The 23886-nt window shown below is 60.6% G+C and overlaps 3 protein-coding genes across 5 annotated transcripts in view; 1 reads left to right on the plus strand and 2 right to left on the minus strand.

The window, feature by feature from the left end:
* Positions 1-767: 767 nt before the first annotated feature.
* LOC149748327 (uncharacterized) lies at positions 768-9727 on the minus strand. Its single transcript, XM_089919830.1, is given in 2 exon segments — positions 768-2019; positions 8076-9727. Coding segments are annotated over 2 exon segments (957 nt in total). The 5' UTR covers positions 8935-9727; the 3' UTR covers positions 768-1921.
* GATA2 (GATA binding protein 2) lies at positions 4952-18455 on the plus strand. Of its 3 annotated transcripts, none has more exons than XM_022562495.3 (6): positions 4952-5234; positions 11117-11393; positions 11802-12443; positions 14093-14238; positions 16074-16199; positions 16634-18455. In XM_022562495.3, the coding sequence occupies exons 2-6, from the start codon at positions 11165-11167 to the stop codon at positions 16931-16933; spliced, it is 1443 nt and encodes a 480-aa protein (XP_022418203.1). In that variant the 5' UTR covers positions 4952-5234; positions 11117-11164; the 3' UTR covers positions 16934-18455. The 3 variants fall into 3 exon arrangements, with proteins under 3 accessions (XP_022418203.1, XP_089775955.1, XP_089775954.1); XM_089919829.1 differs by lacking the exon at positions 4952-5234 and adding an exon at positions 9187-9377; XM_089919828.1 differs by lacking the exon at positions 4952-5234 and adding an exon at positions 9820-10445.
* Positions 16882-23886, minus strand: part of LOC149748328 (uncharacterized) — a 33592-nt gene continuing 26587 nt past the window's right edge. Inside the window, exons 5-6 of the mRNA XM_089919897.1 lie at positions 20992-21142; positions 16882-17510 (exon numbers count right to left, since the gene is read on the minus strand). The gene's annotated coding sequence lies outside the window, so the exon portion shown is untranslated. The remainder of the gene's footprint in view (positions 17511-20991; positions 21143-23886) is intronic.

Below are 23886 nucleotides of genomic sequence, written 5' to 3' on the forward strand. Positions count from 1 at the left end.
GGGTGGTGGGATGGTATAACGGTGAAGAGAAGGTGCCGGGTCCGGCCCATCTGCCCTCATCCCCTTGTCCCCAAAGGATTCCAGCCGCTGGGCTGTTGTGAGGAACAAGACAGACCCCCTCCCCCCAGGGAGCAAGCAGACAAGCCGCTTTTACATTGTGCTAAGTACTCACTATAAAAGAAATACATAGAATAGACCGAGAAAAGTGAGGCAGAGGAGGGCAACACTTCCCTTCGGGGGTGGGGGGTGACATCCGGGTAGAGGTCCTGGGCTGGGAAAGTTCTGGCCCCAGAGAACAGGAAGGAGGCAAGAGAAAGGGACCGGGTCTGAGGGGTCAGCAAGCCCTGTTATGTATGTTCCAAAGGAGTTTGGCTTTTACTCTAAGTTCAGAGGGTACTTCTAATAAATGATTTCTTGCTGCCAACTAAGCTGTGTGACGTTGACAGTTGGCACGTCTATAATTTCCTGCTGGTCCATCCATCCTTTCCACAAACGGTTATGGGGCATCTACTGAGGGCCAGCCTGGCCCTGGGGGCACAGCAGTGGCAGAACAAAGCCCCCGCTCTCAGAGCCCAGCTCCTGGAGGAAGGGACCCCGGTCCACCTCTCCAACCTGGCAGCTCGCACCCCGGCGGCAGTCTCCCCAGACCCCGGTCGGAGACCCGCGGCCGCCAGGTGGCGCTCTGCGCCTGCGCACCGGCCGCCGCTCCGGGGTCGCCGGGCCGAGACCAACCCGCGCCGGGGAGGGGCGGCGGGGGGCGGGGGCGGGGCCCGCGCCGCAGGTTATGTGACTTTGGGTTTGACCTGCCTGGAGAAGAGCTAATCCCGCCTTATAATAGACTCCGGGGAGATAGGGAAAATGGCTGCGGCGCTATCTGCGTCGCCATGGGGATCATCGCACACGCTCTCGAGCGCGCGCACACGGGCGGGGCGCGAGCCCGGAAAAATACAGCCTTTGTCGGCGGCGCGTGTCACTCACGGTGCGGGGACCTCTGGCGGCTGGGCTCCGGTCTCTCTTACCCCAGGTGCAGAGCGACGAGGCTCTGGGGCCCCTGGCAGGGCGTCCCACTGAGGCGGGTTGGGACCCCTGGGTGTTGCCAAACTCTTCGGAAGACCCCTCTGCCTCACACACCCCCACACCCCGTTTGGGTCACAGCACTCCTGTTACACGGCACAAACCACTCCTTCCACTGCGGCGTCTATCACACCCGCACGCACCATTCTTTCCTGGCGGTGGCCAGCTCGTGTGTCCCGCCCCCAGCCCCAAGCAGGCACAGGGACAGGCCCCTGCCCCCTTGCCCCGCTAGCAGCGCCCCGTAGCACGCATGACAGATACACAAGGACACAAGCACCCTCACGCAGATCTGTGCACACCCCAAGCCCCACGCTGGGTGCACACTCCTGGTAGTCACAGGCATGCGCAAGAGGACGCGTGGCCCCGAGCCCCTGTAACACACCCATGCCTGAAGGTACACATATACCCCCGCCCTGGCGGCAGGCGACACCACCTCCTGTGTGCACCCCTAGACGGCCCTGCGGAGGGCAGACTCATGAAGGCACTCACAGTGCCGCCCCCCACACACACCTGTGCCCACGCGCTTGCACAGCTGCTCTTTCACACACGTGTCTACTCACCCTGAGGGACATGAATGCCCACACGGTCACGTGCGACACCCCTTCCTCAAGCAGCCTCACCTGGGCCATCCCCAAACAGCGTGAGCGCTCCACTTGTTCGAAGCGCCCGCGTGCACACTAACGCCCTTGCTTGTTCAGTGCCCACTCACTGGCACACCCGCCTGCCCGTCCAAACACGCCGGGCACACCCGGGGGCTCACACTCGGGTGCCGCTGGCAGGCAGGCAGGCAGGCAGGCAGGCAGGCAGGCGGCACGGCACCAGGCGCCCGAGTGCCCCCCGCAGACGGCTATCTGCCTGCCCATCGACGCGCGGATCTGCGGTGGTAAATGATGCATTCGATGGCGGGCGCATTTGTTGTGCGCGCTCTGAAAGGGCTCCGATAATCTGGAAGGCAGAGATAAGGAACACCATTTATTCCGCGGCACTTTGGAAACAATTCCCAGCCCTGTACAACCCCATTCTCGGGCAGCCTCCGGGAGCCGGGCAGATAACGATTGGCTATTCATTATCTTCGCCGGGAACAAAGATTAGCCGGCCGAGATGAAAAATTACCCCGGACAGTGGCGCAGCCCCGCGCGGACCTCCCTGCCCGCTGCTGCCGCCCGCGCCTTGGTGCCCCGCCCGGCCCGCGGGCTCTGCGCTCACGCCCTCCCGGCCCGCCCGACGCCCTGAGTGATCTCGTGGGCTCTCGGCGCGGGGCCCCTGGCTGTCCCTCCGGCTCAGTCTGTCCACCCCGCCCAGCCCATCTTTCGTGTCCCCACTTTCCCCTCCTTCTCTCTGGGGCCCTTTCTCCTCCCTCCCTCCACCCACCAAGGTCTCCGAGCCTCTCTGGGTTCTCTTCTCTCTTCTCATCTCTATTTTTGTCCTTTCAGTGCTCTCTCCTCTCTGTATCCTCTCTGTTATCTCTCTCTTGTCTCTCTGTCCGTGTCTCTCTCTGGTTAACACTTTGACTGCTTTTCTTCCCATCTCTCTGACCCTTTCTGCCACTTTTTAGTTGTTTCTCTCTGTCCCTGTGTGTCCCCAACCCACCCCTCCACCCCCCACCAGTCCCTCTATCACTGTTACTTTTTAAAATCTGTCCTTGTGTCTCCCCGTTTCGTCCCCCTTACCTATCTCTCTGAGCCTTTCTATCACAGACTCTCCATGTCTCTCCATCCAACCCAGAGGGCCCCACGTCTCCTGCCCTCTCAAGCCGTGTTCCTGACCGCTGACCGGAGGCTGGGAGGCTGCAGCCAGCTCTCACTGGCCCAGCCCAGCCGGGAGATGGCAGCTGGGCTGGGGAGTGTGAGACCTGGAAGCCCCCTCCAAGGAAACAGGGCAGAACTAGGAAAGGCCCTGTAGAAACAGCCCCTGCTGGGTTCATGGGGGTGTGCTCCTGTACCCCAGGACTGGCTCCCCCTCCCCCTCCCCCCAATGAGGCTGGGGTTTTGGGAGCGGGTGGTCCCAGAGAGGCCACCTCATTAGAGCAGTTATTCAGCATGGCGCTGGTGTAGGCAGATAAACCTTATCAGCTCATCTCCCCCTCCCAGAGACAGACAGAAAGTGCCCTCACAGATGGCACCCCGGAGCTCCTCTGGCTGCCTGCCCTGCTGGTTAGGGAAAGTGTGGATACGGCAGGCAATCTGGGAAGACACACATACAGTGTCACCCAGGGACACACTCCTCCACAGACCACAGACACAGAGTAACACTGGGTAGAGAAACATATAGTGTTCAAAGATATGTTCACATACACAGATGCCCACACTCCACATACACAGATACAAACACCCCACCCAAAACACATCAATTCCACATGGAGCTATACACAGATATGCAGACACATTTGAATACACTCTCCACCCTCCCACCGTCAGTTCTAACATAAAATGATACACACCCATGCCTATGCTGTTAAAGACAGACACAGACCGCGATTCACAGACGCAGGATACCCAGGGACACACTGCTACTGACCCATACAGGGATAGACAAACACTTGGAAGTACCCACTTCCCATCACAAGGTCCATGGACACAGTGATCTCACAGATACACAGCCACAGGGACACGCATCCAGTTCCACAGATACTCCCTCCCAAGTGCACTTTCGGAGTCACATTCTGAAACGCCCACACACAATACACAAACTCTCCGGGACCCACGGTATAGAGACCCTCAATACACGAACTGTCTGGGACCCACAAGAAGAAATGGACATACTAATAGACTCAGTTTTGCAGACTTCCCTTCCCATGTGCTCACAAATGTATACACACACGGGCACACAGCCCAGAGCACATGCACAGGCAGTACAGTCACCGCCAGCTTCAAAGAAAAACCCACACACAGCAGATGCCCGCAGAGATGGCAGGCTGGACGCACCGCCTCTCTGGGCGCACCTGGGCAGGGACTTCCCAGTCTTTCCAAGGCAAAGCACTTTCTCTTTGGGCCAAAGGTCCCCACAGCACTTTCACTCTCCCTGGGCAGCTGGGATGGGACTTCAGCTGCCCTGTTGAATCTCCTGGTAGGAACTTTGGAAGTTCAAGAACTAGACTTCCTAGCTCCCAAACCCAGGAGTTTCTTGGGGTGAAGACTTCCATACCCCAACTCCTCCACCCAGCCTTCCAAGGACAAGCCCTCTACTCCCTCCCTCCTCCCCCTCGAGGGTTGCTTTGGGATGGGCCAGGGAGATGCCTCAAACTCCACTTCTAAAATGCTCTGGTGTCTGGAGTTGGGGAGTTAGGGTGGGGTACAGGTGGGGCAGGGATAGGGGCTTTGTCTACACTTAGCCAAGTCAGCCTGGAAGTGAGGCAGTTGTGTGTGTGCCAGATGTGTGTGTGTGTCAAGCTACATTTGAGTGTGTGCATGTGTTCATGTCCGTGTGGCCCAGACCTCCTGCCTGAGGACGTCCACGCGGCCACAGCTGTGTGTGCTAACGCGTGTGCACGGATACGTGTGTGGCCGTGTGAGCACTCCTGAAGGCGGGTTAGAGGAGGAGGCGCAGGCGTCTGTGTGCGTGCGTGTGTGAGTGCCTGTGCCCACGGCTCTGGAGGTCCCCGGTGAGAGAGTCTCGGAAGAGGGACGGCCGGCCTTTCTGAGCGCGCATCCCGGAGAGCAGGGGTGCGCCTGTGTGTGCGCCCCTGCGAGGGCGGGAGTGGTCTGGAGTAGTGGCGAGTAGGGTGTGTGCGCCCTGAGTGCCTACCGCCCCTCGGCCCGGCGGCTGGAGCAGGGAGACGGGGCACAGAACCCCGGGCACCCTCCTGCCCCCCTGCGGCGCTCCCGCGCCCCCCCGCCAAAGTGCTGTCGAAATAAAAGCAGAGGCGCTGCGGCCGAGGGAGGGAGAAGCAGCAGGAGCGAGAGGGAGGCCGGCGGCACGCCGCTCAAGTCTATCTCCCGGCTGCCGTCGCCCCCACCCCAGCCGGCCCCCGTCATCCACCCGGCGAACAAAAGCGGCCCGACGCGCACCATGCGGCCGTTCGCCGCGCCGCCCGGGCCCCCCTGGTAACGCCGTCAGCCTGCGCGGGATCCTTTGGACCCCGCTCGCTACGCACCGCGCTGTGCGCCCCGCTCCGCCCCGGCCCCGTCCGCCCGGGGGCGCCGCCCGCCGCATCTCGCTCGGTAAGTCGCCCCTTCTCCGCCTGGCCAGGGCCCTTCCAGCCCCCAGGCTCGGCCCAGCTGGCACCCTAATCGCGCGGTCCGCCTGGCCCAGTGGCCCCTGAAGTGTGGCCTTCGGGGCTCGCCCTGGCTATACCAGCGCCTGGAACCCCAGGTCATAGGGGCCTAAACCTGAGGGAGCGTTTGGAGAGTTGTGGACAGCAGGCCCGCCTGGGGCCTGCCGCCTTCCCATTTCTCGGACGGAGCCGTAGGCCTCGAGGCCCGGTTATTCCGAGAGACGCAAAGCCCCGCCCAGCCCAGCCCCAGTGCTGGGCCCTTTGTCTGGGCCGCCCCCCACCTCCGGGCCGCGGCGGCGATGCGCCCGAGCCGGGCCGCCGTTCGCCGGCTGCACCTGCCGGCTGGTCCCGTGCGCCGGCTTTGCGCGGCTTAACCCGGCGCGCTCCTGCGTGCGCCCCCAGGCGCCGCGCCCCGCGGCCCTTTATCCTGCGTGGCTGGGGTGCGGGTGGGGGAGAGCACTGGGTCTGGAAGTCTCCCCCCTGCCCCGAGCCGGAGTCGGAATCCTTTTAGTGGGATTTCAATAAGAATGGGGCCGCCGCGGTCTCGGGATCTGCCTCCGGGAGGCGGGAGGCGTAGACGGCGGCGGTCTGGTCTGTCTGGACCCAGGGCATTTAGAATCCTTCGGCGGAGGCCAGGCTTGAACTCCAGGTTGCCTCGGCAGCGAGGGGAAAGCTCTGGCGTTCAGGGCCCCCGGATGTGGCGGCCGCTCCTTTCCCGGAAAACACGGAAGGAAATTCGTTGTTTTGGAAAAAGCCACGTCTCCCGGGGTCGGGAACATTTGGCAGTGAGCTCTGGGTCTACGCAGGCACCTCGCGCCGGGATTCGTTCATGAGCAGGCAGGATTCGAGAAGCAGGTAGGGCCAGTGCGGCTGCCCAGGCGTCTGGGGAGCGTTTCCCAGGCGGGTTGACAAATTGCAAACAAATTGCGTCTAACGAAACGGATTTACCAGTTGTCCTGCTGCTGGGCTGCGGGGCTGCCCGGCCTCCGAGCACACCGTGGCAGTTCATGGAGGAGGGAGAAACGCGGCTCGATTGTCTGCAGGTCTCAGCAGGGCCCCTTGCTGTCGGGCTTGGAGGTGGCGGTTAGAACCTCGTAAAGAGATACAGGGTCTCCGAGGAGCCTCCACCCAGGGTGCGGACACGAGTAGGACGTTGGACCCTGGTCTTTACAATTCAAAAAGGCCCGGAAAACGGTTGGGGTGGGAGAATTAGCATGGTGGCGGGAGGAGAGGGAGACTTCAGATTTTGGGGGCTGGAAGTGAACCTGAAAGAGCAGGAGGGGCTGTTGGATCCCTGGTCGCCTCACTGGGGAGCCCCTCTGGAGGATGGCTGAGGCCCGAGAAGATCTGAGGCCTTGCCTTAGAGGGGACATCTGAACCCCTCTGGCTAGAGCGGCCCCCACTTCCTCCTCAGTACCCCTCAAGGCACATTGCCAGTGAGGCCGCTGTGTTGCAAATTAAATATCCCTAAGAAAGGCAGCCCCTAAGCAAACGGATTTCTTTAAACACCCCGTCCACTGCTGGCCAATTAGATGCCCATAGGAAAAGGTGAGAATTAGGTTACAGAGAGAGGGCAAACTTATGGTCCCAGAGGGGCCGCCTCAGGTGAGCCAAATTGAAACAAAGGGCAGGGAGGGGAGGGTCGCACAGGATGGGGAACACCTGGGCAGCTGAGTGCCGGGCCGAGGCCTTGAGGGTCTCTAGAACCGGGCTTCGGATCTCTGCACCCCCAGCTCCCGAGAAAGCACCCCGGGAGGCTCCGAGCCGCGTTCTGCTAGGGAATCTCCAGTCATTTGGAAAAGGTCGTTAGAAAATTCAGTTTTGCCACTGCCCTTCCCCACTCCCTTATAAAATTTTGTTCCCATGTAAGGAAAGTGGCAGCTTTAGTGCGACCGAAGGGCAGCGGCCCGCATTTGCAACAATACTTGGGAGTGAACAAAAAAAAAAAAAAAAAAAGGAAGGAAAAAAGGAACGTGTCCCTCTAAACGTGTTCTGGAGACCCCAAAGTCCGAGGCCGTAAACCGAAATAAATCCGCCCTCCGAAGCCCCGAGGATGCCCACCCCAGTCCATCCTGGGAGCTGACCTGACCCTCCCTGGAGGTTTGTTCCATCCGAAGTGATGAAATGGTCTCACTGCCCGGTGGGCAAGGTGCCTGGTTATGTCCATCGGTCTGTCTGGCAGGCACACTCAACCAGTGGGACCCCCCCCCCATTATGGGCCAGCTAGAGGCCCTGGGGCCTGGTGCCCCGCTTTTCTCTCCCAGACGGGTTAGTTCCTGCTGGAGAACGCAGCAGTCCCGCGTCCAACGCAGGAGCTCCAGCCAACGTGGAGGCCTCAGCCAAGCCGGCTGCCTGCCTGCCTTTTGCAGGGAGGCAACCCCACGGCCTCGAGAGACCCTGGTAGGGTTCCCCTTTCCCTTTTTTTCTCTAGGCCCGGATTGCGGGAAGGGAGGCTGGTGCAGATCTCCCGAGGCCCCTGCTCGAGCATTGCTTAACTGCCCAGCTAAGCTCCTCTTCGCGGCGATTTTCTGAGCCGCCGATCGGGGTAATTAAATCCCCGCCCGCGCTCCGTGCTGCGCCAGGCCGGCGGGCAGAGAAGGGCTGCCGTTCGGGCAGGGGCCCACCCGGGCGGGTCACCTCCATCCCGGCAGTGGGCAGGACGCTGCCCCGGAGGGGCTTCAGGCTGCCCCGGAGGAGCTTGAAGCCGAGCTCGCGGTGATGAAACTGTAGACCCACCCAGAACCGGAGATAATTTGAACCGCGCCTTTGGGGGGAAAAAGGCGATTACCTGCTTTCCTGAGGGCTGGGAACGACCACCTCCCTGCGAGCCGAGGCTCCGATCGCGGCCCCGCGGTAAGCTTCCGCTCGGCTCCGGCGTTCACCGCCCCGTGGCCGGCCTGAGGGTCGGGGGCCTCCCGCGCTCGGTCCTGGGGTTTGAGCTCCTGTGGGGCAGCCTTGCCGGACACGGGGTATTGTCCCCGAGGCCGTGTTGTCTTTGAGAAGCTCCTGCTGGGCTCCGAGGCGACGAAACAGGCTGGGAGGCTTCGCGGCGATCGCGTTTTACGCGTTGATGAATCGTAAGCTAAAGGCGGGGAGGAGAAACAGACGTACGGAAAGACAGCGGGTCTGGGCCAGACCGCACGCGTTTCGGGGCGCGCGAACAGGGAGGCACGGAGGCCGCTCACCTGCCTGGTCCGGCAGCCGAGGCCCGGCGCCCGCGGCCTCGAGCTCCTGCTCCCGGCCCCGGCGCGCCTTACTCGGCGGGCGCCGGCCTCCTCTCCCGCAGACCGGAGTTTCGAGAAGCCCGGGCCCCGCGCGCCTTGGAGTGGAGCGGAGCGGGAGGCGCGCGGGCGGCCAGGGCAGACGTGCCCCAAGGGCCGGAGACGCGTGGGTTCCCAGCGGGATGGGGCTCTGCACCCCTGTCCCCGCGCCTTTACCTGCGCCAGGGCCTCGGACAGACGAACGGACAGCCGGACGCAGAGGCAGGAGGAGGCCCCCAGCCCGAGCCCGCGCCCCCTTGGCGCTGCCCAGAGCTGCCCTGGGAGAGGGTGACGGGGGCGCGCCGGCGGAGCCGGGCCTGGCCTGGTGCCCCCCGAGCCGAGGGGACCGAGGGCTTTCCTCCCTCCTCAGATTATTAAAAAGTTCATTTCCTGGCGAATCGGGTGACGTCAGGGGCCCGGCGTCGCGGTGGCGGGGCTGCCCGGCCGGAGAAGCCGCCTCCAGTTACCCAATTACCGACTGTCAATCCCGCCGCCCCTCCCCCCACCTTCCCGGGGGTGGCCAGGGCCCCGGCCCTCCCCCCTGCCGCGGACCCACCTAGCATCCCTCTGGGCTTCTACCCCCGAGAGCCGTGGAACAGCGAGGGGAGGGGGCTGAGGATGTCGATTACTCCCCATTACCCCCGCACCTGTCTCTTCATCCCCCCCATTTTTTTTTTTGTTCCCGACCCCCCTCCTGGGGCGTAGGCTCCCTTCAAGCCTTGGTCTCCTCCGTCTATACAATGGGAGAGAGCAAAGAGATTTGTGCACCCGGCCCACTTCACCCACAGAGCCGGATCTCTGGACTGGAGGCTTGTGGAGAGCAGTTCCAGGTGACTTAGGGGACGGAGTTCTCAGACCACCATCTCCCTCTCCCCAGGGGCCGCCTTAGGGACCCCCCCCCTTCCCGAGGAAAAAAATGCCTCCTCCTGCCCGGAGGCGTCTCCTTCGAGCCGGCGCCGGCGCCAGTCCGGGTCTGCACGGCCTCGCCCCAGGCAGTTCGGCCCGTTGGTCTGCGAAGGCCACGCCCGGGAAGGGGACGCCCCCTCCCCCTCTCCGGAGCCGCCAGCCAGGCCACCTCCACCAGGTCAGGCCGTCCTAAGCGGCCTCTTGTCCGAGGCCCAGGTGCCCACGGGGGCCCTGTAGTTCCTGCCCCTCATCGATCCTGCTGTCCCGCAGCAGTCCTCCCACCCCACCCCCTACCCCCCCCGCTTAGCCAGAGCCCCAATTGGGGCAGGGAACGGTGTCGGTAGGTAGTTGGACTCCCATGGCCACGTTCAGTGGTAAATGAGGTGGGATCCGAGAGAGTGGAAGGGCTGGGGTCCCGGGGAGAGGACACCCAAACACCCAGAGAGTGCGCGGCCCAGGCTCCCGGGGAGGGGGCCCAGTTGGAGGTTAGTTACTGGGAAGAGGGCCCGGAGGTTAGGGGAACCAAGAGTGTCCGCAAGAGGGGGCGCACAGTCGGCCCGCGGGGTGCGGGTCCTGGGGGGAACGTCGGCAGCAGGGGCCGCCGGGAGGGCGCGGGGAGGAGGCGGGCAGGCGCAGGGGGGCAGGCCCGCGGGTCCGTCCGGGAGTCCAGGGGACCGGGAGTTGCGGGCGCAGCCAATGGGGGGGCGGAGGCTGGGCGGCGCGCGGCGCTGATTGGCTGGCGCGGGCTTCTTAGGCGTGCGCGGCCCCCGCTTCATGTCTGTGCAGGAGTCGCGAGCTGGCGCCAGGGCGGCCGGAGGATGCCGAGGGGCCGGAGCCGGGCGGGCCGGAGGCCGAGGCGCGCGCTGACCCCCGCTCCCACCCCGTGAGCCCCGCCATCCGCCCGACGCGCCGTCCCTGAGCCCGCCGCCCCCCGGGCTCCCGCCCGTGCTGCCCGCTCCGAGGCCGCGCCTCCCTCCCGCGGCGCTGCGTGTGTAAGTTTGGGCTTCGGGGGGTAAGTTTGGGCCGGGGGGCCTGGGGCGCGCCGGGCTCTGAGAGGTCACTGCGGGGGCCTGGGCCCTGCGGGCCAGGCTGCGGGTGACTGCTTTGGTGTGCCTCGGTGAGAGGTCCTGCTCGTGTCGCCGGGGAGTGCGCGCGGGGGGTGGGGGTGGGCTGGCTCTGGGCTCGTGGGGCAGCGTGTGTGTTTGGGGAGGCGAGGTCAGTCCGTGTCAGCGCCAAGTGTAGTTCTGTGCGTGTCGCTAGCATCGTGTGCCCCCGTGGGTGCTCGGGCGCCTGTCTTCAACTTCCAGTCGGTGTTTATGTGTTTGTGTACAGGGCTGGTGCGAGGGTGGTGGGGGGGCGGTGAGCGTCTGGCTGAAGTGCGACTCTGCGCGTTTGTTGGGGCCGCTGGTGTCGGTGCTTGGCCCCGCGTGTGACCCCGTGCGCCCAAGTGCGTGGCTCCGGGACCCGGGTCACCGTGGGAGCGTGCGTGGCTGAGCCGGCTCCCCCACCCTCCTTTCGTTTTGAGCTTTGGGCTTTCCTCCCAGCCGGGACCGGTCTGCGGCTGAACTCGGCTGGGGCGCAGCGGCGCGCGGGACGCCGTGTGGCGGGGCTTTGGGGGTGTCGGGCCGTGGGGGCGCCCCTCACGCCCCCTTCCGTCGTGCAGGGACGCCACCACCGCCTCCGCCCAGGTCCCGGGCCTCCGCCGCCGGCCATGGAGGCGGCTCCGGAACAGCCGCGCTGGATGGCGCACCCCGCCGTGCTGAACGCTCAGCACCCAGACCCGCACCACCCGGGCCTGGCGCACAGCTACATGGAGCCCGCGCAGCTGCTGCCTCCCGACGAGGTGGACGTCTTCTTCAACCACCTCGACTCGCAGGGCAACCCGTACTACGCCAACCCGGCCCACGCGCGGGCGCGCGTCTCCTACAGCCCCGCGCATGGTGAGCCGGGGCCCGCGGGTGACTGGGAGCCCAGACGCCCGGCGCGGGAGGGGACGAGGCCCGGCTGCCTGCTTCCCGGATGTGGGATCCGCAGGAATCGGAGCAGCTGAGAAATCGGGCCGGGAAAGGAGCGGGGCAGCGGCCTCTTGGGGAGGGTCTGGGCCCCGTAGGGCTTCTGCCCGTCTCCAGCTGGCCTGTGAGGGTTTCCTCCAGGCTTGTCCGGGGGTCCTTGTGTGCCACTGGTCCTTCCCCTCCGGACGGACATTCCTGACTATTGCCGGTTGGGGTGTTACATTTCTGGTTTTCTTCGGAGAGGGTCACTTGGTTGTGGGGAGTTGTGGCCCTGTGTTTCCGTGTCCCGGCTCGGCGCAGCCTCGTGCACCCTGACCCATCTCCCTCCCCCCGCAGCCCGGCTGACCGGAGGCCAGATGTGCCGCCCACACTTGTTGCACAGCCCGGGGCTGCCTTGGCTGGACGGGGGCAAAGCAGCCCTCTCCGCGGCTGCAGCACATCACCACAACCCCTGGACCGTGAACCCCTTCTCCAAGACGCCGCTGCACCCCGCGGCTGCCGGAGGCCCCGGAGGCCCCCTCTCTGTGTACCCGGGGGCAGGGGGTGGGAGCGGGGGAGGCACTGGCAGCTCTGTGGCCTCCCTCCCCCCCACTGCAGCCCACTCGGGCTCCCACCTCTTCGGCTTCCCACCCACGCCACCCAAAGAGGTGTCTCCCGACCCCAGCACCACTGGGGCCGCCTCCCCAGCCTCCTCCTCCGCAGGGGGGGCTGCGGCCCGGGGGGAGGACAAGGATGGCGTCAAATACCAGGTGTCACTGACAGAGAGCATGAAGATGGAAAGTGGCAGTCCCCTGCGCCCAGGCCTGGCTGCCATGGGCACCCAGCCTGCCACACACCACCCAATCCCGACCTACCCCTCCTATGTGCCGGCCACCGCCCACGACTACAGCAGCGGGCTCTTCCACCCCGGAGGCTTCCTGGGTGGCCCGGCCTCCAGCTTCACCCCTAAGCAGCGGAGCAAGGCGCGCTCGTGCTCAGGTAAAGGCAGGGCCAGGGACCTAGTGGACGTGGGGACGGTTTGTGCTTTGCGGGGGAGGGGGCCGTGATATGGGAGATGGGGCAGTGTCGGTGTCCTGGATCCGGGATGGGTGACGTCCCTCTCTAATGGCCCCCAGCAGATCTTTGAGACCCCAGAACGGGGGACAAGGGACCCTAGAACTTTTGCCCTTAAGTGTTCCTGGTGGCCCCAAAGTTTATTGCCCATCCCCTCTCCTCGCCCTCTCCTCCAAGGTTGGCCACTGCCCGACCAGAACACACAACGGGAATCCCCCCTTCCCCTCCCTGAGCCTTAAGTGAAAATTCGAGCAGCCTCATGACTTAGAATGTGAGAGAATGCAACATGCAGTGGAGAGCAGTGAGGCGGTGTATACGTGCGTGTACATGTGTTTGTGAGCGTGTGTGCGTGCTGTGGGTGCACTCAGCCCTTCCCAGAGGCTCCAGACCCTTAAGGAATCTGGATCTCCGACTTCATCAGTCCGGGTCTTGGGATTTCGATGGCTCCCAATCTTCTTGGGAGATTTCACCCCCACCCCCCAGGCAAAATTCCCAGGACCCGATGCCGCTCCCCGCCCCCTGGCACGTCCTTCACTCTCCCTCCCTGAGGGCTGGAGTGAGGGGAAGGAGCTGTAGGTGCCTCTGCCCCTCTGCTTCGGGAACTGGCTGGGACCGGGCTGGGTCGTCCAGGAATGCGGCTGCAGAGCGGACGCCGCTGTGGCTGGTGTGGGGCTCCTGCTGTCCACACCTCCTTCCAGTCCCTGTGAGACGCAGAAGAGGAAGATTTTTAAAACTTTTGCTGCTGAAGCCCAGAAACCGCCTTTTCTTGCCCGTATGGACTGACAGCTTAGCTTAAACTAAATGGGGAGAAATGTCCGGGGTAACAGCAGCTGTGCGGCTCCACCCTGCCGCCGCCAGTGCCCACCCCGGTCCCACCTCGGGGCCCTGTTTTGCTCAGACCAGCTCGCTTGCCTTTAATTAGTTCTTTCTCCCAAATTTGTTTTACATTCTATCTGAATTCCAGATGGCCCTTGAACAACAACAAAACAAAATACCACCACCACCAGACCAAGGTCACTTAGCCTACTGAGCCTCAAAAAACGAAAGGGCTTATTATTTATTTCATTTTAAAGGACAGCAACTTCCACCCCGGTCCAGGGCCTCGGCGGAAGGCAGGGAGGTGGGGGATTGAGAAGGAAGTGACCGTGGACGGAGGGACGGAGAACAGAAAGACGGGGCTGAGGACACAGGACGGGGAGCGGGGACGCCGCTGGGGGGAAAGGACAGGGACAGAAGAGGAGAGGGACTAGGAAGGGGGCCGAGTCCTCCCGGCCCAGCCGGCTTGAGCTGGCGACTCGTGCCCACCCCCTTGCTGCCGTCGGCGAAGTTTGCTGTAAATACCCTCTCCCGGCAGGCCGTGCTGAGGATCCCTGGGGCCCTGGCCGCGCTCCTCCCTCCCGCCCCATTCCCCTGCCTTAAGCTACTCTCCGAATCCCACCTCCCACCTCCGGGGTCCCTCTTCCCGCCAGGCTGGAGCTAAAAGTCCCACCCTGAAGCAGCCTGGCTGGCCCGCCGGCCCCCTCCGGTGACTTTGTCGGTTGAACAGGCTGGTGTCTCCCCCTGTCCCCTTTCAGAAGGCCGGGAGTGTGTCAACTGCGGGGCCACGGCTACCCCTCTCTGGCGGCGGGACGGCACTGGGCACTACCTGTGCAACGCCTGTGGCCTCTACCACAAGATGAACGGCCAGAACCGGCCACTTATCAAGCCCAAACGGAGACTGGTAAGAGCGGGCAGCCTGGGCTGGGGGCTGCCGGGCAGCCTGGGCTGGGGGCGTCGGCCTGCGTGGGAGCTGACAGTTAACGACAAAAAGAGCAAACCTTCAAATACAGGTGCTCTGGCGCCTGAACTCATCATTAAAATCACTTGGGTGTCAGTTGGGGTTGCCTTGCTTTTAGGCTAGATTTCTTTCAGGCCAGATTTCCCCTCTGCAGCCCACCTGGTACCTTCAGGGATTCCCCCCCCGCAAAGTTGAGCTTCCAGGGGCCCTAAGTCCGGTCCCCTGGCCTCTGTTAAACTCCTTTTAAAAATAGGGCCGTGAAGTAATTTTCCTTGTAGCCCAGGCTGCTCTCCCTGGCTTCCCCACACAGTCTCCTCACGCTTATTTAAATAAAACACACACACCAACCACCAAAAAAACCTGCCCTTTTATTATTTTTCCATGGAGTCACCTATACTGTGTATTTTCATTTGAGTGATTTTAAAAAAATGCCCTTTCGGATCTCCTGCCGGAGTTTCCTATCCGGACATCTGCAGCCCAAAGATAAGGAAACTTCGCGTATCTGTTTCCGGACTCCGCCAGTTTTCAGTCTCTCCTCGGCTCAGTCCTGCCTCTCGCTGGGCTGTTTTGAAACTTCTAATACCCTCCACTCTGCAAATAATGCGTAAAATGCTAAGAATAATAAATATATTTTTTCAGGGCGAAGTGATTTATGAGGCTTAAATCGCTTGCTGCTTCGGGGGCCCCCCTTTTTTTTTTTCCCTGGAGCGAGGGCGGGGTGAGGGCCCGGGTGGTGGAGGATGCGGGCTTGGTCCCTGAGTCAGAATTCCAGCTTCAGGCTGCTTACTCACCCTCACCCCTCCCCACCCCCGTGGCTGCAGGCCGGCCCCTCTGGACCAGGCTGGGGCCTGGGGCCACTCCCCGCCTCCCACCCCCACCCCTGCTGCCCGCGGTTCCCTGGGAAGTGCTCTTGTGGGTTTGGAGAGGGCTTTCTGCTTTCTGGGGTAAAGACTCTCTTGCCTCTTCTCTTGGGAGCCTTTAGCTCCCTTCTCCAGAAACCAGACGTTTCCAGGTCACCTCTGCCCTGCATTTCCTGAGGGGCTAGGGGGCAGTTAGAACTCTGAGGATTGGGGTATGGGGTGCTGGACACATAGACTGGTATTGTCCAATAAAAGCTGTGAAGATGGACACTTTGCAGGTCTGCCCCGTCCACTGTGGTTGCCTCTAGCTCGTGTTGGGACTAGTGATCCTTTGGAACGTGGCTGGTGCAGTTGAAGCAACTGAATTAAATTCTAGTTCAGTTTAACTTAAACGGCCACAGGGCTAGTGGCTACTGCATTGGACACTGCAGCTCGACTCCCTGAGCATTTCACATCCCTGCCCTGGGCAGCTGCAGGGCCCCCTCCTCTGGCCTCAGGGGTTCAGGCACGCCCAGGATTATGGGTTTTCTGGGAGTGCGGCTCCAGACCCAGGTGCCCCAGGGGGCCCAGCCAGCCTTCTCAACCAAAAGACCGCTTCTCAGAGCCTCAGTTTCCCCATCTGTAGCGTTAGATTGTTTGGTGATCGGGGGAGGTGGCTACGTTTTCCTTCCAGCTCTTGCAACCCCTTTGATTCTGAGATCAGGCTTCAGAGAGTCCTTTATTCTAAAGTTCTGTGACGGTTTAGGTCTCCGATTCTAGAATTCCACGGCTCTGAGATGCCTTGATTCCCCTGTGAGATTTGCTGCTCCTGGGCTAAGCTGGCGGGGGCTGGGGTGGCGCGAGGGTCTGGGAGAAGGTGGGGGGGCGTGGGAGCCCAGCCTGCTGACGCCACGCCTCCGCTCCCCCCTTCCCTTCCAGTCGGCCGCCAGGAGAGCGGGCACCTGTTGTGCAAATTGTCAGACGACAACCACCACCTTATGGCGCCGCAACGCCAACGGGGACCCTGTGTGCAACGCCTGTGGCCTCTACTACAAGCTGCACAATGTAGGTCCGCCCGCCGGGCCCGCCCCGCCCCCCCGGGGGACCGCTGCGCTTCGTGCCGCAGCCTCCAGCGTGGCTTGGCTTGGGAAGCCGCCCCGAGCACCAGAAGGGCTTCCCACGAGGCGGGCGAGCTGGCTGGCTGGGAGGATGGGAGGGGCAGGGGCCGGTGGGTTGAGGACAGCGGTATCTCGGCTTTGGGGTGGGGTTGGGGGGTGGCGCTGGCACCTCGTGGGCCGAACTCCCTGCAGGCTGCCAGGCGGCCCCACGCAGTGAAAGGCGCCTTTCTCAAGATGGCAGCGGTGCTGGCGGGAAGACGGTGGTGGGCGGTGGGCCTTTGGAAGTGCCCCCCCCCCCCCCCCGCCCCGTGCGAGCTGGGGGTGGGGTTCTTGCTCTGGGAAGGGAGCTCCACCCCCTGAAAGCTCCGTGGTCGCCCCCAGGTGAACAGGCCGCTGACCATGAAGAAGGAAGGCATCCAGACTCGGAACCGGAAGATGTCCAACAAGTCCAAGAAGAACAAGAAGGGGGCCGAGTGCTTCGAGGAGCTGTCCAAGTGCATGCAGGAGAAGGCCTCCCCCTTCAGCGCCGCTGCCCTGGCCGGACACATGGCGCCTGTGGGCCACCTCCCGCCCTTCAGCCACTCGGGACACATCTTGCCCACTCCGACGCCCATCCACCCCTCCTCCAGCCTGTCCTTCGGCCACCCCCACCCATCCAGCATGGTGACCGCCATGGGCTAGGGACCGCCCCCCATGGACCGACAGACAGATGCCGAGGAAGGCGCTCCGGGACGGGGGGCAGGGACCAGACCCTCGGCTGCCCGTCCTTCCCCGGAGACTGATGCTGCCCTGCCAGCCCAGCTGGAGCCCCACGCTGCCTCACCTGTGGGCCCGTCGGCCGTCACTGTGAAGATGCTCCCTGGGCTGGGAGGCTGCCTCGGCCTCCCAGGTGGGGCCTCCACCACGGATAACTGTTTGGCGAGCAGAAAGGACAACTTTACGAAGACTGGGGGCAAGAGACACACGCGGGAAACCGCGTCGTAGAAGGAAGAGGGAGTAGAGGCAAAAGTAATTTATTTGCTCTTGTTTCTCACGAGGACTGGGAGACTTGGGCGGTCTGAGCTGCCCCAAGTTCGCGGGGCTTCCTCGGCGCCAAGGGCCACTTGACCGTTCCCCATGCCCGGCTCCGGGGGCAGGTCTTCGGGGACCTCGGCCTGCACCCTCTCCACTGGCTCCCTCTCTGAAAGCGCTGAACCCAGGCCGGGCGCAGAGGGCAGAGACAATCACGGGCGGTCCCGCGCAGATTCCCAGGCCGGGGCTGGGTCACAGGAAGGAAACGTTTTCTTGAGAGGGGAAGCGTCTCTCCGATTGCTCCCCTGGCCTCTGAGGCTGAGGCTGGGGTGACCCGTGCGCCCTAGACGGGTCTGAGCTACAGCCACCTCCTCTGCTCGGCGGACCCTTGTACATACATCCTCCTTCTGCTAACCCCTAAACCCCCTCCTCTCCAACTCTGAGACAAAAGAAGAAAATGTTTAAAAAAAAAAAAACCTACATAAGCTTAACTCGCCGATGAGTTAGTTTTATTTTTAAACTCTTTTTGGGTCCAGTCAATTGTACGTTGCCACGAAAGCCCTTGCTATGGAAAGGAATAAAACCTACAAACCAAGGCTGTAGCTTCGCAGTTATTTTTGGAAAAGTTCTCAGATCCCACGGCCCTAGAACGGGGAGCCAGGGGCCAGGGGTGGGGCCTCGGCTGCTCGTGGCTTCCAGGGGGCTGACCTGGCAGGTGGCGAAGGCAGGAGCTGGGGGTGGGTCAGAGCCAAGACCGAGGGAGAGGCCACGACCCTGCTGGGTCCTGGGAGGTGCCAGGGTTCTGCTCTGCCTTGCTGTGGCTGTCTGGATCCTTCCCAAGGTACAGCTGTACATAACTGTGTCCGAGCTTAGATTCTGTATGCGGCAGTGGCGGGGTGCGGTGGCCAGCAAGGACCCGGCCCAGGAAGAGGGTTGTGCTGATATAGTCCAAGTGCAATATGGGGGGCACCACAGCCAGAAGTAACTTATTTTGTACTAGTATCCGCATAAGAAAAAGAATCGGCAGTATTTTCTGGTCTTATGTTTTATTTGGCCTGTTTTATTTTGGATTAGTGAACTAAGTTATTGTTAATTATGTACAACATTTATATATTGTCTGTAAAAATTGTATGCTATCTTCCTATTCCTTCAAAGTGAAAACTGTTAAGAGTAATAAAATACTTTTTGTGAATGCCTCTGGCCTGTCTTGTGGGCTCCTGGGGCTCCTGAGTCCCAGCTGCCGAGGTCATTAAGACCGAATCAGTCCTACAGCCGGTGATTTGGATGGAAGGGCCCCTGGAATAGGAGAGGGGCCCTGTCTGGCCGGGGTCTGAGGTCCTGACCCTCCTCCCCTGAAAATTGCTCCCGTCTGAATTCTGGTCCTGGCTGGGTGGATACCGGGGAGGCTCAGGAAGGCTATGGGTTCTGCAGCCTTGAGCCCACGTTCTGACCCTTTTCCTAAGGGCTCACACAGAACCCAGCAGGGACAGATCCCCCTCCCAATGCCGTCCTCTTCCTTCCACGTTCATTGACAAACCTGCTCACCAGTGTCTTTGATCACTCATGTCATTGACGGCTGTCCTCTTTAATCAGTGATACTGGTCATTGGAGACAGTCATCATGACTGATATTCCTGATCAATGACATGTCTGATCACTGGAGCCTGTGACCACAGACATCTGATTACTAACAACCGATCACCAACACGTGATCACCAATAGCTCATCGATGCCCTCTGATCAGTGATGTGTCTGATCACTGACATCCACAAAACGTGATCACCAATGTCTCCAGAGACTGACCGTGCTCACCAATAATAGGTCTGATCATGAATATCTCTTACCACCAACGTTCCACACCTCGTCACCAGTATTTCTATCCAGTGTGTCTGGTTGCTAACATCCGATAACCGCCACGTCTGTGATCGCCGGGACCTCTCATCACCTGATGACCAGCGTGCTGATCGCCACTGCACCCTGTCTCTAACGTCCTAGGTCATCAACAAGTATGATCACCGGTGTCACTGATCAATGACAGATCTGATCACTCATATGGGATCAGCATCTCCAAGCACACAATTTCTCCTCACTAATGTCTTCTTAGCAATGTCCTTGGCCACTTTTCTCCAATCACCAACATCTCTAGCCAACCATGTACGTGATGGCCAATGCCCCTGATCATGGACTCCTACCGTCAAGTTTTCTGACTACCAACATGGTCACCGTGACACTGGTTACTAATAACCCTGACTGCTCAGCGCTCATCATCGTGTCCTACTTCGGTGGCTGCTGGGTCTTCTCACCTTCCAAGTCCCCGATGACCAATGTCCCTTATACCCCGATCGCCAACCTCCCTGGTCGTCGGTATCACCAGTCACCTGTGTCTCTGGTCACTTGATTCTCTAACCATCAATGCCTTTGATCCCCAGAAGACCACACACCACCAAGATCTCTGGGTGGCTCATCACTGACTCTGACCACCAACATCTCCTCTACCCTTGGTTATCGAATACATGACACCAATGCTCCCATCACATCCTCACCCCCCCACGTTCCTGGTGTATGATTAATGATATCGCCAACCAGAGATCACTCTGATCACCAAGATCTCTGTGCCACGTTTGAATGACACCGTCTCCCCATGACGTGTGCCGCCGTCCCTGACCCTAATCATCATCATTTCTGCTCCCCGCGTCCCTGATGGTATTTGATGGTCACTCCCTGCAGCCCTCAAGTCCCCTGTCCAGGAGGCTCCCCTTCCATCCTCCTCACCCCCAGACCGTGTGCTGGCAGGGGGTCACTCGGGGGCTGGGGGAGAGACGGGGGAGCGATGGGGGAGCATCCCTGGGACTCTGCCTCAGGACGCCTCTGCCCCTGCTGTGCCACTGCTACCCTGCCCGTGTCCTTTCTGTGGAGAAGGGAAGCAGAGCAAGCAGGAACAGCTCCGGTGTGTAGCTGGGGGGGGCACTGCCGGCCCATCTCAAAGCGCAGGGGCCCCGGGCCCCCTCAGGCCCCCTCAGCAGCTCCCCTTCCAGCCCCTCCCCAGCTCATGGCGTTCTCGCCTCCCCTCCTGGCAGCCGTGGCCACAGCGAGGGCAGGGCTGGTCCTGCTGGCCTGCGCCCCGGCTCCTGACTGCAGGGGAGAGCGTCTATCAGATCGTGCACCCAAGTGCACACACGCGCGTGCCCGACGAACGCTGAGACACCAGGCACTGCTCTGGGGGTGGGGACCACACGGCACACGAGACAAGCAAGAGTCTCTGCGCTCGGGCAGCTTACATCCTAGGCCGTGAGCACCGCGGCAGCCCAGCGGGGCCTCTGGCAAACGGGCCTACCCGCCAGGCCCGAATCCAGAGCCCGGGCCAGAACCTGGAGTCCAGAGCTTAGAGACCCAGACAGTCTGCACCCCAGAACTCAGGAGCCAGAGGCCAAACACAGAGCACTGAGCGTCGCCCCCAAATCCAGAACCTGGGGTGAGGACTCTGAGCCTGGGGCCCGGAACCCGGACCTCGGAATCCAGAGCTCAGAACAGACAGCCCAGAACCTGGGCCTTGGATGCGGACCCGAAAGCCACAGCCTAGGGCGTGGAGCTCAGAACCCAGAACTGAGTACTGAGGACGTGGACCCCAGAGTCTAGACCGTGGCTCCGGACCTCCAGCCAGAATCTAGAGCCCAGAAGGACCACACTGACAGCGGCCTCCCTTCGCTTCTCTATCACTCCCAGTCTTACTTCTTTCCTTCTGCGGGCCAGTGTTACTGGAGGAGCCCCGGCCAGGCATCGCGCAAGGTGCTCAGGTTCCGAAGAGCAGGGTGGCGACCGTCCCGTCCCTCTCCCGTCCCCGTGGTCATTCATGGGTTGGCGGTAGGTGCTTCCCAAACATCTGTTGAATGAGATCCACTCATTTATCCCACGAATGTTTACTGACCGCATTTGTTCTTGGCATTCGGGTGGGGGTGAAACATACAAAGATCCTTGCCGGGGCCCTGGTGGAGGGGCAGGCGGTGGGGTGGGGGGGATGCCGCTGAGGAGCACGGGCGGCCTCCGGGAGCGGGGGGCGCACACTGGCCCTGGAGGCCCAGGTTCAAGGCCCAGCAAGTCACTGATGAGCAGTACAACCAGGCTCGGGGCGCCTGCAGCTTCTGTGCCCACCCCAGTGGCGATGAGTCCCGCAGCCCAGAGTCATTGTGCTGGCAACAGCTTCGATTCTGTGGCCTCAGAGCCCCCGGGTAGGGCGGGCGGGAGGCAGGCAGGCCTCTCAGGGCGATGGTGCCCTTCTGGCTCTGCGGGCGGCGCCAGGGTGCCCGGGCTGGGTTGGCCTTTGCTCCGTCTGTTTGCACCCAGTGGGGCTGGCGGCCCAGGGCCCTTCCTCCCTTCCTGCTTCCCGAGCTGCTTCTTCCCATGTTCAGTAGAAGAACCCAACCCCCCGCTGTAATTCTTACAGACCAGCTCTGTCCCCCGCAAAGCCCCTCCTGCCTCCTGCTGACCCACTGCTGGGAACAGGGAAGGGAAAAAGCCTTCCAGTCCCCAGGGCCACAGAACGGAACCCAGGGGAACCAGGTTTGGGAGGAATGCCTGCATCCACCTCACCTGGGATGAAGGGAAGACGACGAACCACAGCATTGTCCTGTGCTGACAGCACGGCCGGCACATCACAAGGCCACTGGGTTTGTTTTGCTTTTAGGCAAAATGACGAAACGATTCCAAACTTTATCTGGAAAAACTAACAAGACCAGCAGAACAAGTCAGAAAATTAGGGAAAATAGAGCGAGGTGTGTGTGTGTGTGTGTGTGTGTGTGTGTGTGTGTGTGTGTGTGTGTGTGTGTGTGTGTGTGTGTGTGTGTGTGTGTGTGTGACGCTTTCCAGTATTAAACAAGATTCTATGATTACAACTGTTCAAACCTTGTGGTTGTGCTGTCAGAATAAGTAGATCAATGGCTCAGGCTCGGGTAAGCCCGAAAGAGCCCCTATTATTTATAAGATAATGGACGATAAAGGAGGTATCCTGATCAATGCAGTGTGAAGGGTTATTCAATCCAGCGGTGTTGGAACACCCGGCGGAACAGCACCTCCCTGGGCGAAGACCTGCTCTGATCTAGGACCAGCAGCCGGATGTCTGACAAAAATATGAATGAATTGCAAATGATTTTAAATTAGGAGATCCAGGGAGTTCCCTGGCAGTCCAGTGGTTAGGATTCCAGGCTTTCACAGCCATGGCCCAGGTTCAATCCCTCGTTGGGGAACTGAGATCCCGTAAGCCGCACAGTGCGGCCAAAAAAAAAATAATAAAATTAGGAAATTCACTTAAAAATAGGCAGAAGATCTGGCCCGGAAGGGACTGTGTGTCTGCAGGGCCATTTCTGCATCTCTCCCCTCAGGAAGCCCTGTCTCTGTCTCTAGCTGGCCCCTCTTGCCCAGGCCTGTCTGGGTCTCAGGGACATTGGGTTTGAGTCCTGAGGTCACATGTATTCTATTCCACATTCCAGATTTCTTAAGGAGTTAGTTTCGAAACTATCCACTGCAACCTACCAGCTGGATCACCCAGGTTGGTTCCCCAACAGATAAAATGGCAAAGGAACACTGCAAACCTCAAGGTTAAGTTTGTCCTTTCTAGGAACCAAAGAGAAAAAAGGAAAAATTGTTGAACACGCAAGATGCCAAAGCTTCTGGAGCAGGGAGGGAGTGGTGGGATAATGGCTGGGATCACGTGTTTGAAATGAACTCTGAGATCACGATTCCAATTCCAAGACTTGAATGCTGAGTAATCTTCCAGATACCTTTAACAAGAAACTCTGACACAGAGATGTTCAGGACATCATTACTTACAAAACGGAGAGACTGGATACAACCTAAATACTCAGAAAAAGGGCATGATGAGAGTACATTCACAGAAGACCTGAAGCAGGGACTTGAGCAGGTATTTGCACCTCTGTTCACAGTAGCCAAAAGGTGGAAGCGACCCAAGTGCCCATCAACAGATGAACAGTTAAAGAAGATGTGGTCCATCCATACGATGGAATATCATTCAGCTTTAAAAAGAAAGGAAATTCTGACACCTGCTACAACACGGATGAACCTTAAGGACATTATGCTCAGAGAAACGAGTCTGACAAAAAGACAAATACTGTGTGATCCCACTTATTTGAGGTCCCAAGAGCAGTCAGATTCATAGAGACAGAAAGCAGAATCCCCCTGGGGATGGGGGAGGGGGAGGGAGCCTTGGTGTTTAATGGGGACAGAGTTTCAGTCTGGGAAGATGAAAAGGTTCTGGAGATGATGGAGGTGACGGCTCCACGACAGTGTGAACGTGCTTAAGGCCACTGAACTGGGCACTTTAAAATGGTTAAAATAGGAAAATTTACGTTATGTGTATTTTACCACAATAAAAAAAGGAGAGAGGTGAGGGAACTATAGGACATCCACCAGAAAGCCTTTAAAATGCCTCCCAAAGGTTACGCTCTTAGAGCCGAGTCACGGGCTACAAGTGTCTAACACGATGACAAGAGTCATTGCAGCATGTGGGAAAAGAGCTGTCACCAAATGCTAACAAATGGTGACAGCTCTGTGATAGATGATTTCTCCTTTTTCTCCCCATTTTCCAAGTTTTCTGTAATGAGGTTTAATAGC

Source organism: Delphinapterus leucas, chromosome 10 (genome assembly GCF_059928025.1).
Source record: "Delphinapterus leucas isolate spDelLeu-1000000601 "Yukka" chromosome 10, BTC_Dleu_Yukka2, whole genome shotgun sequence".
Taxonomy (NCBI): domain Eukaryota; kingdom Metazoa; phylum Chordata; class Mammalia; order Artiodactyla; family Monodontidae; genus Delphinapterus; species Delphinapterus leucas.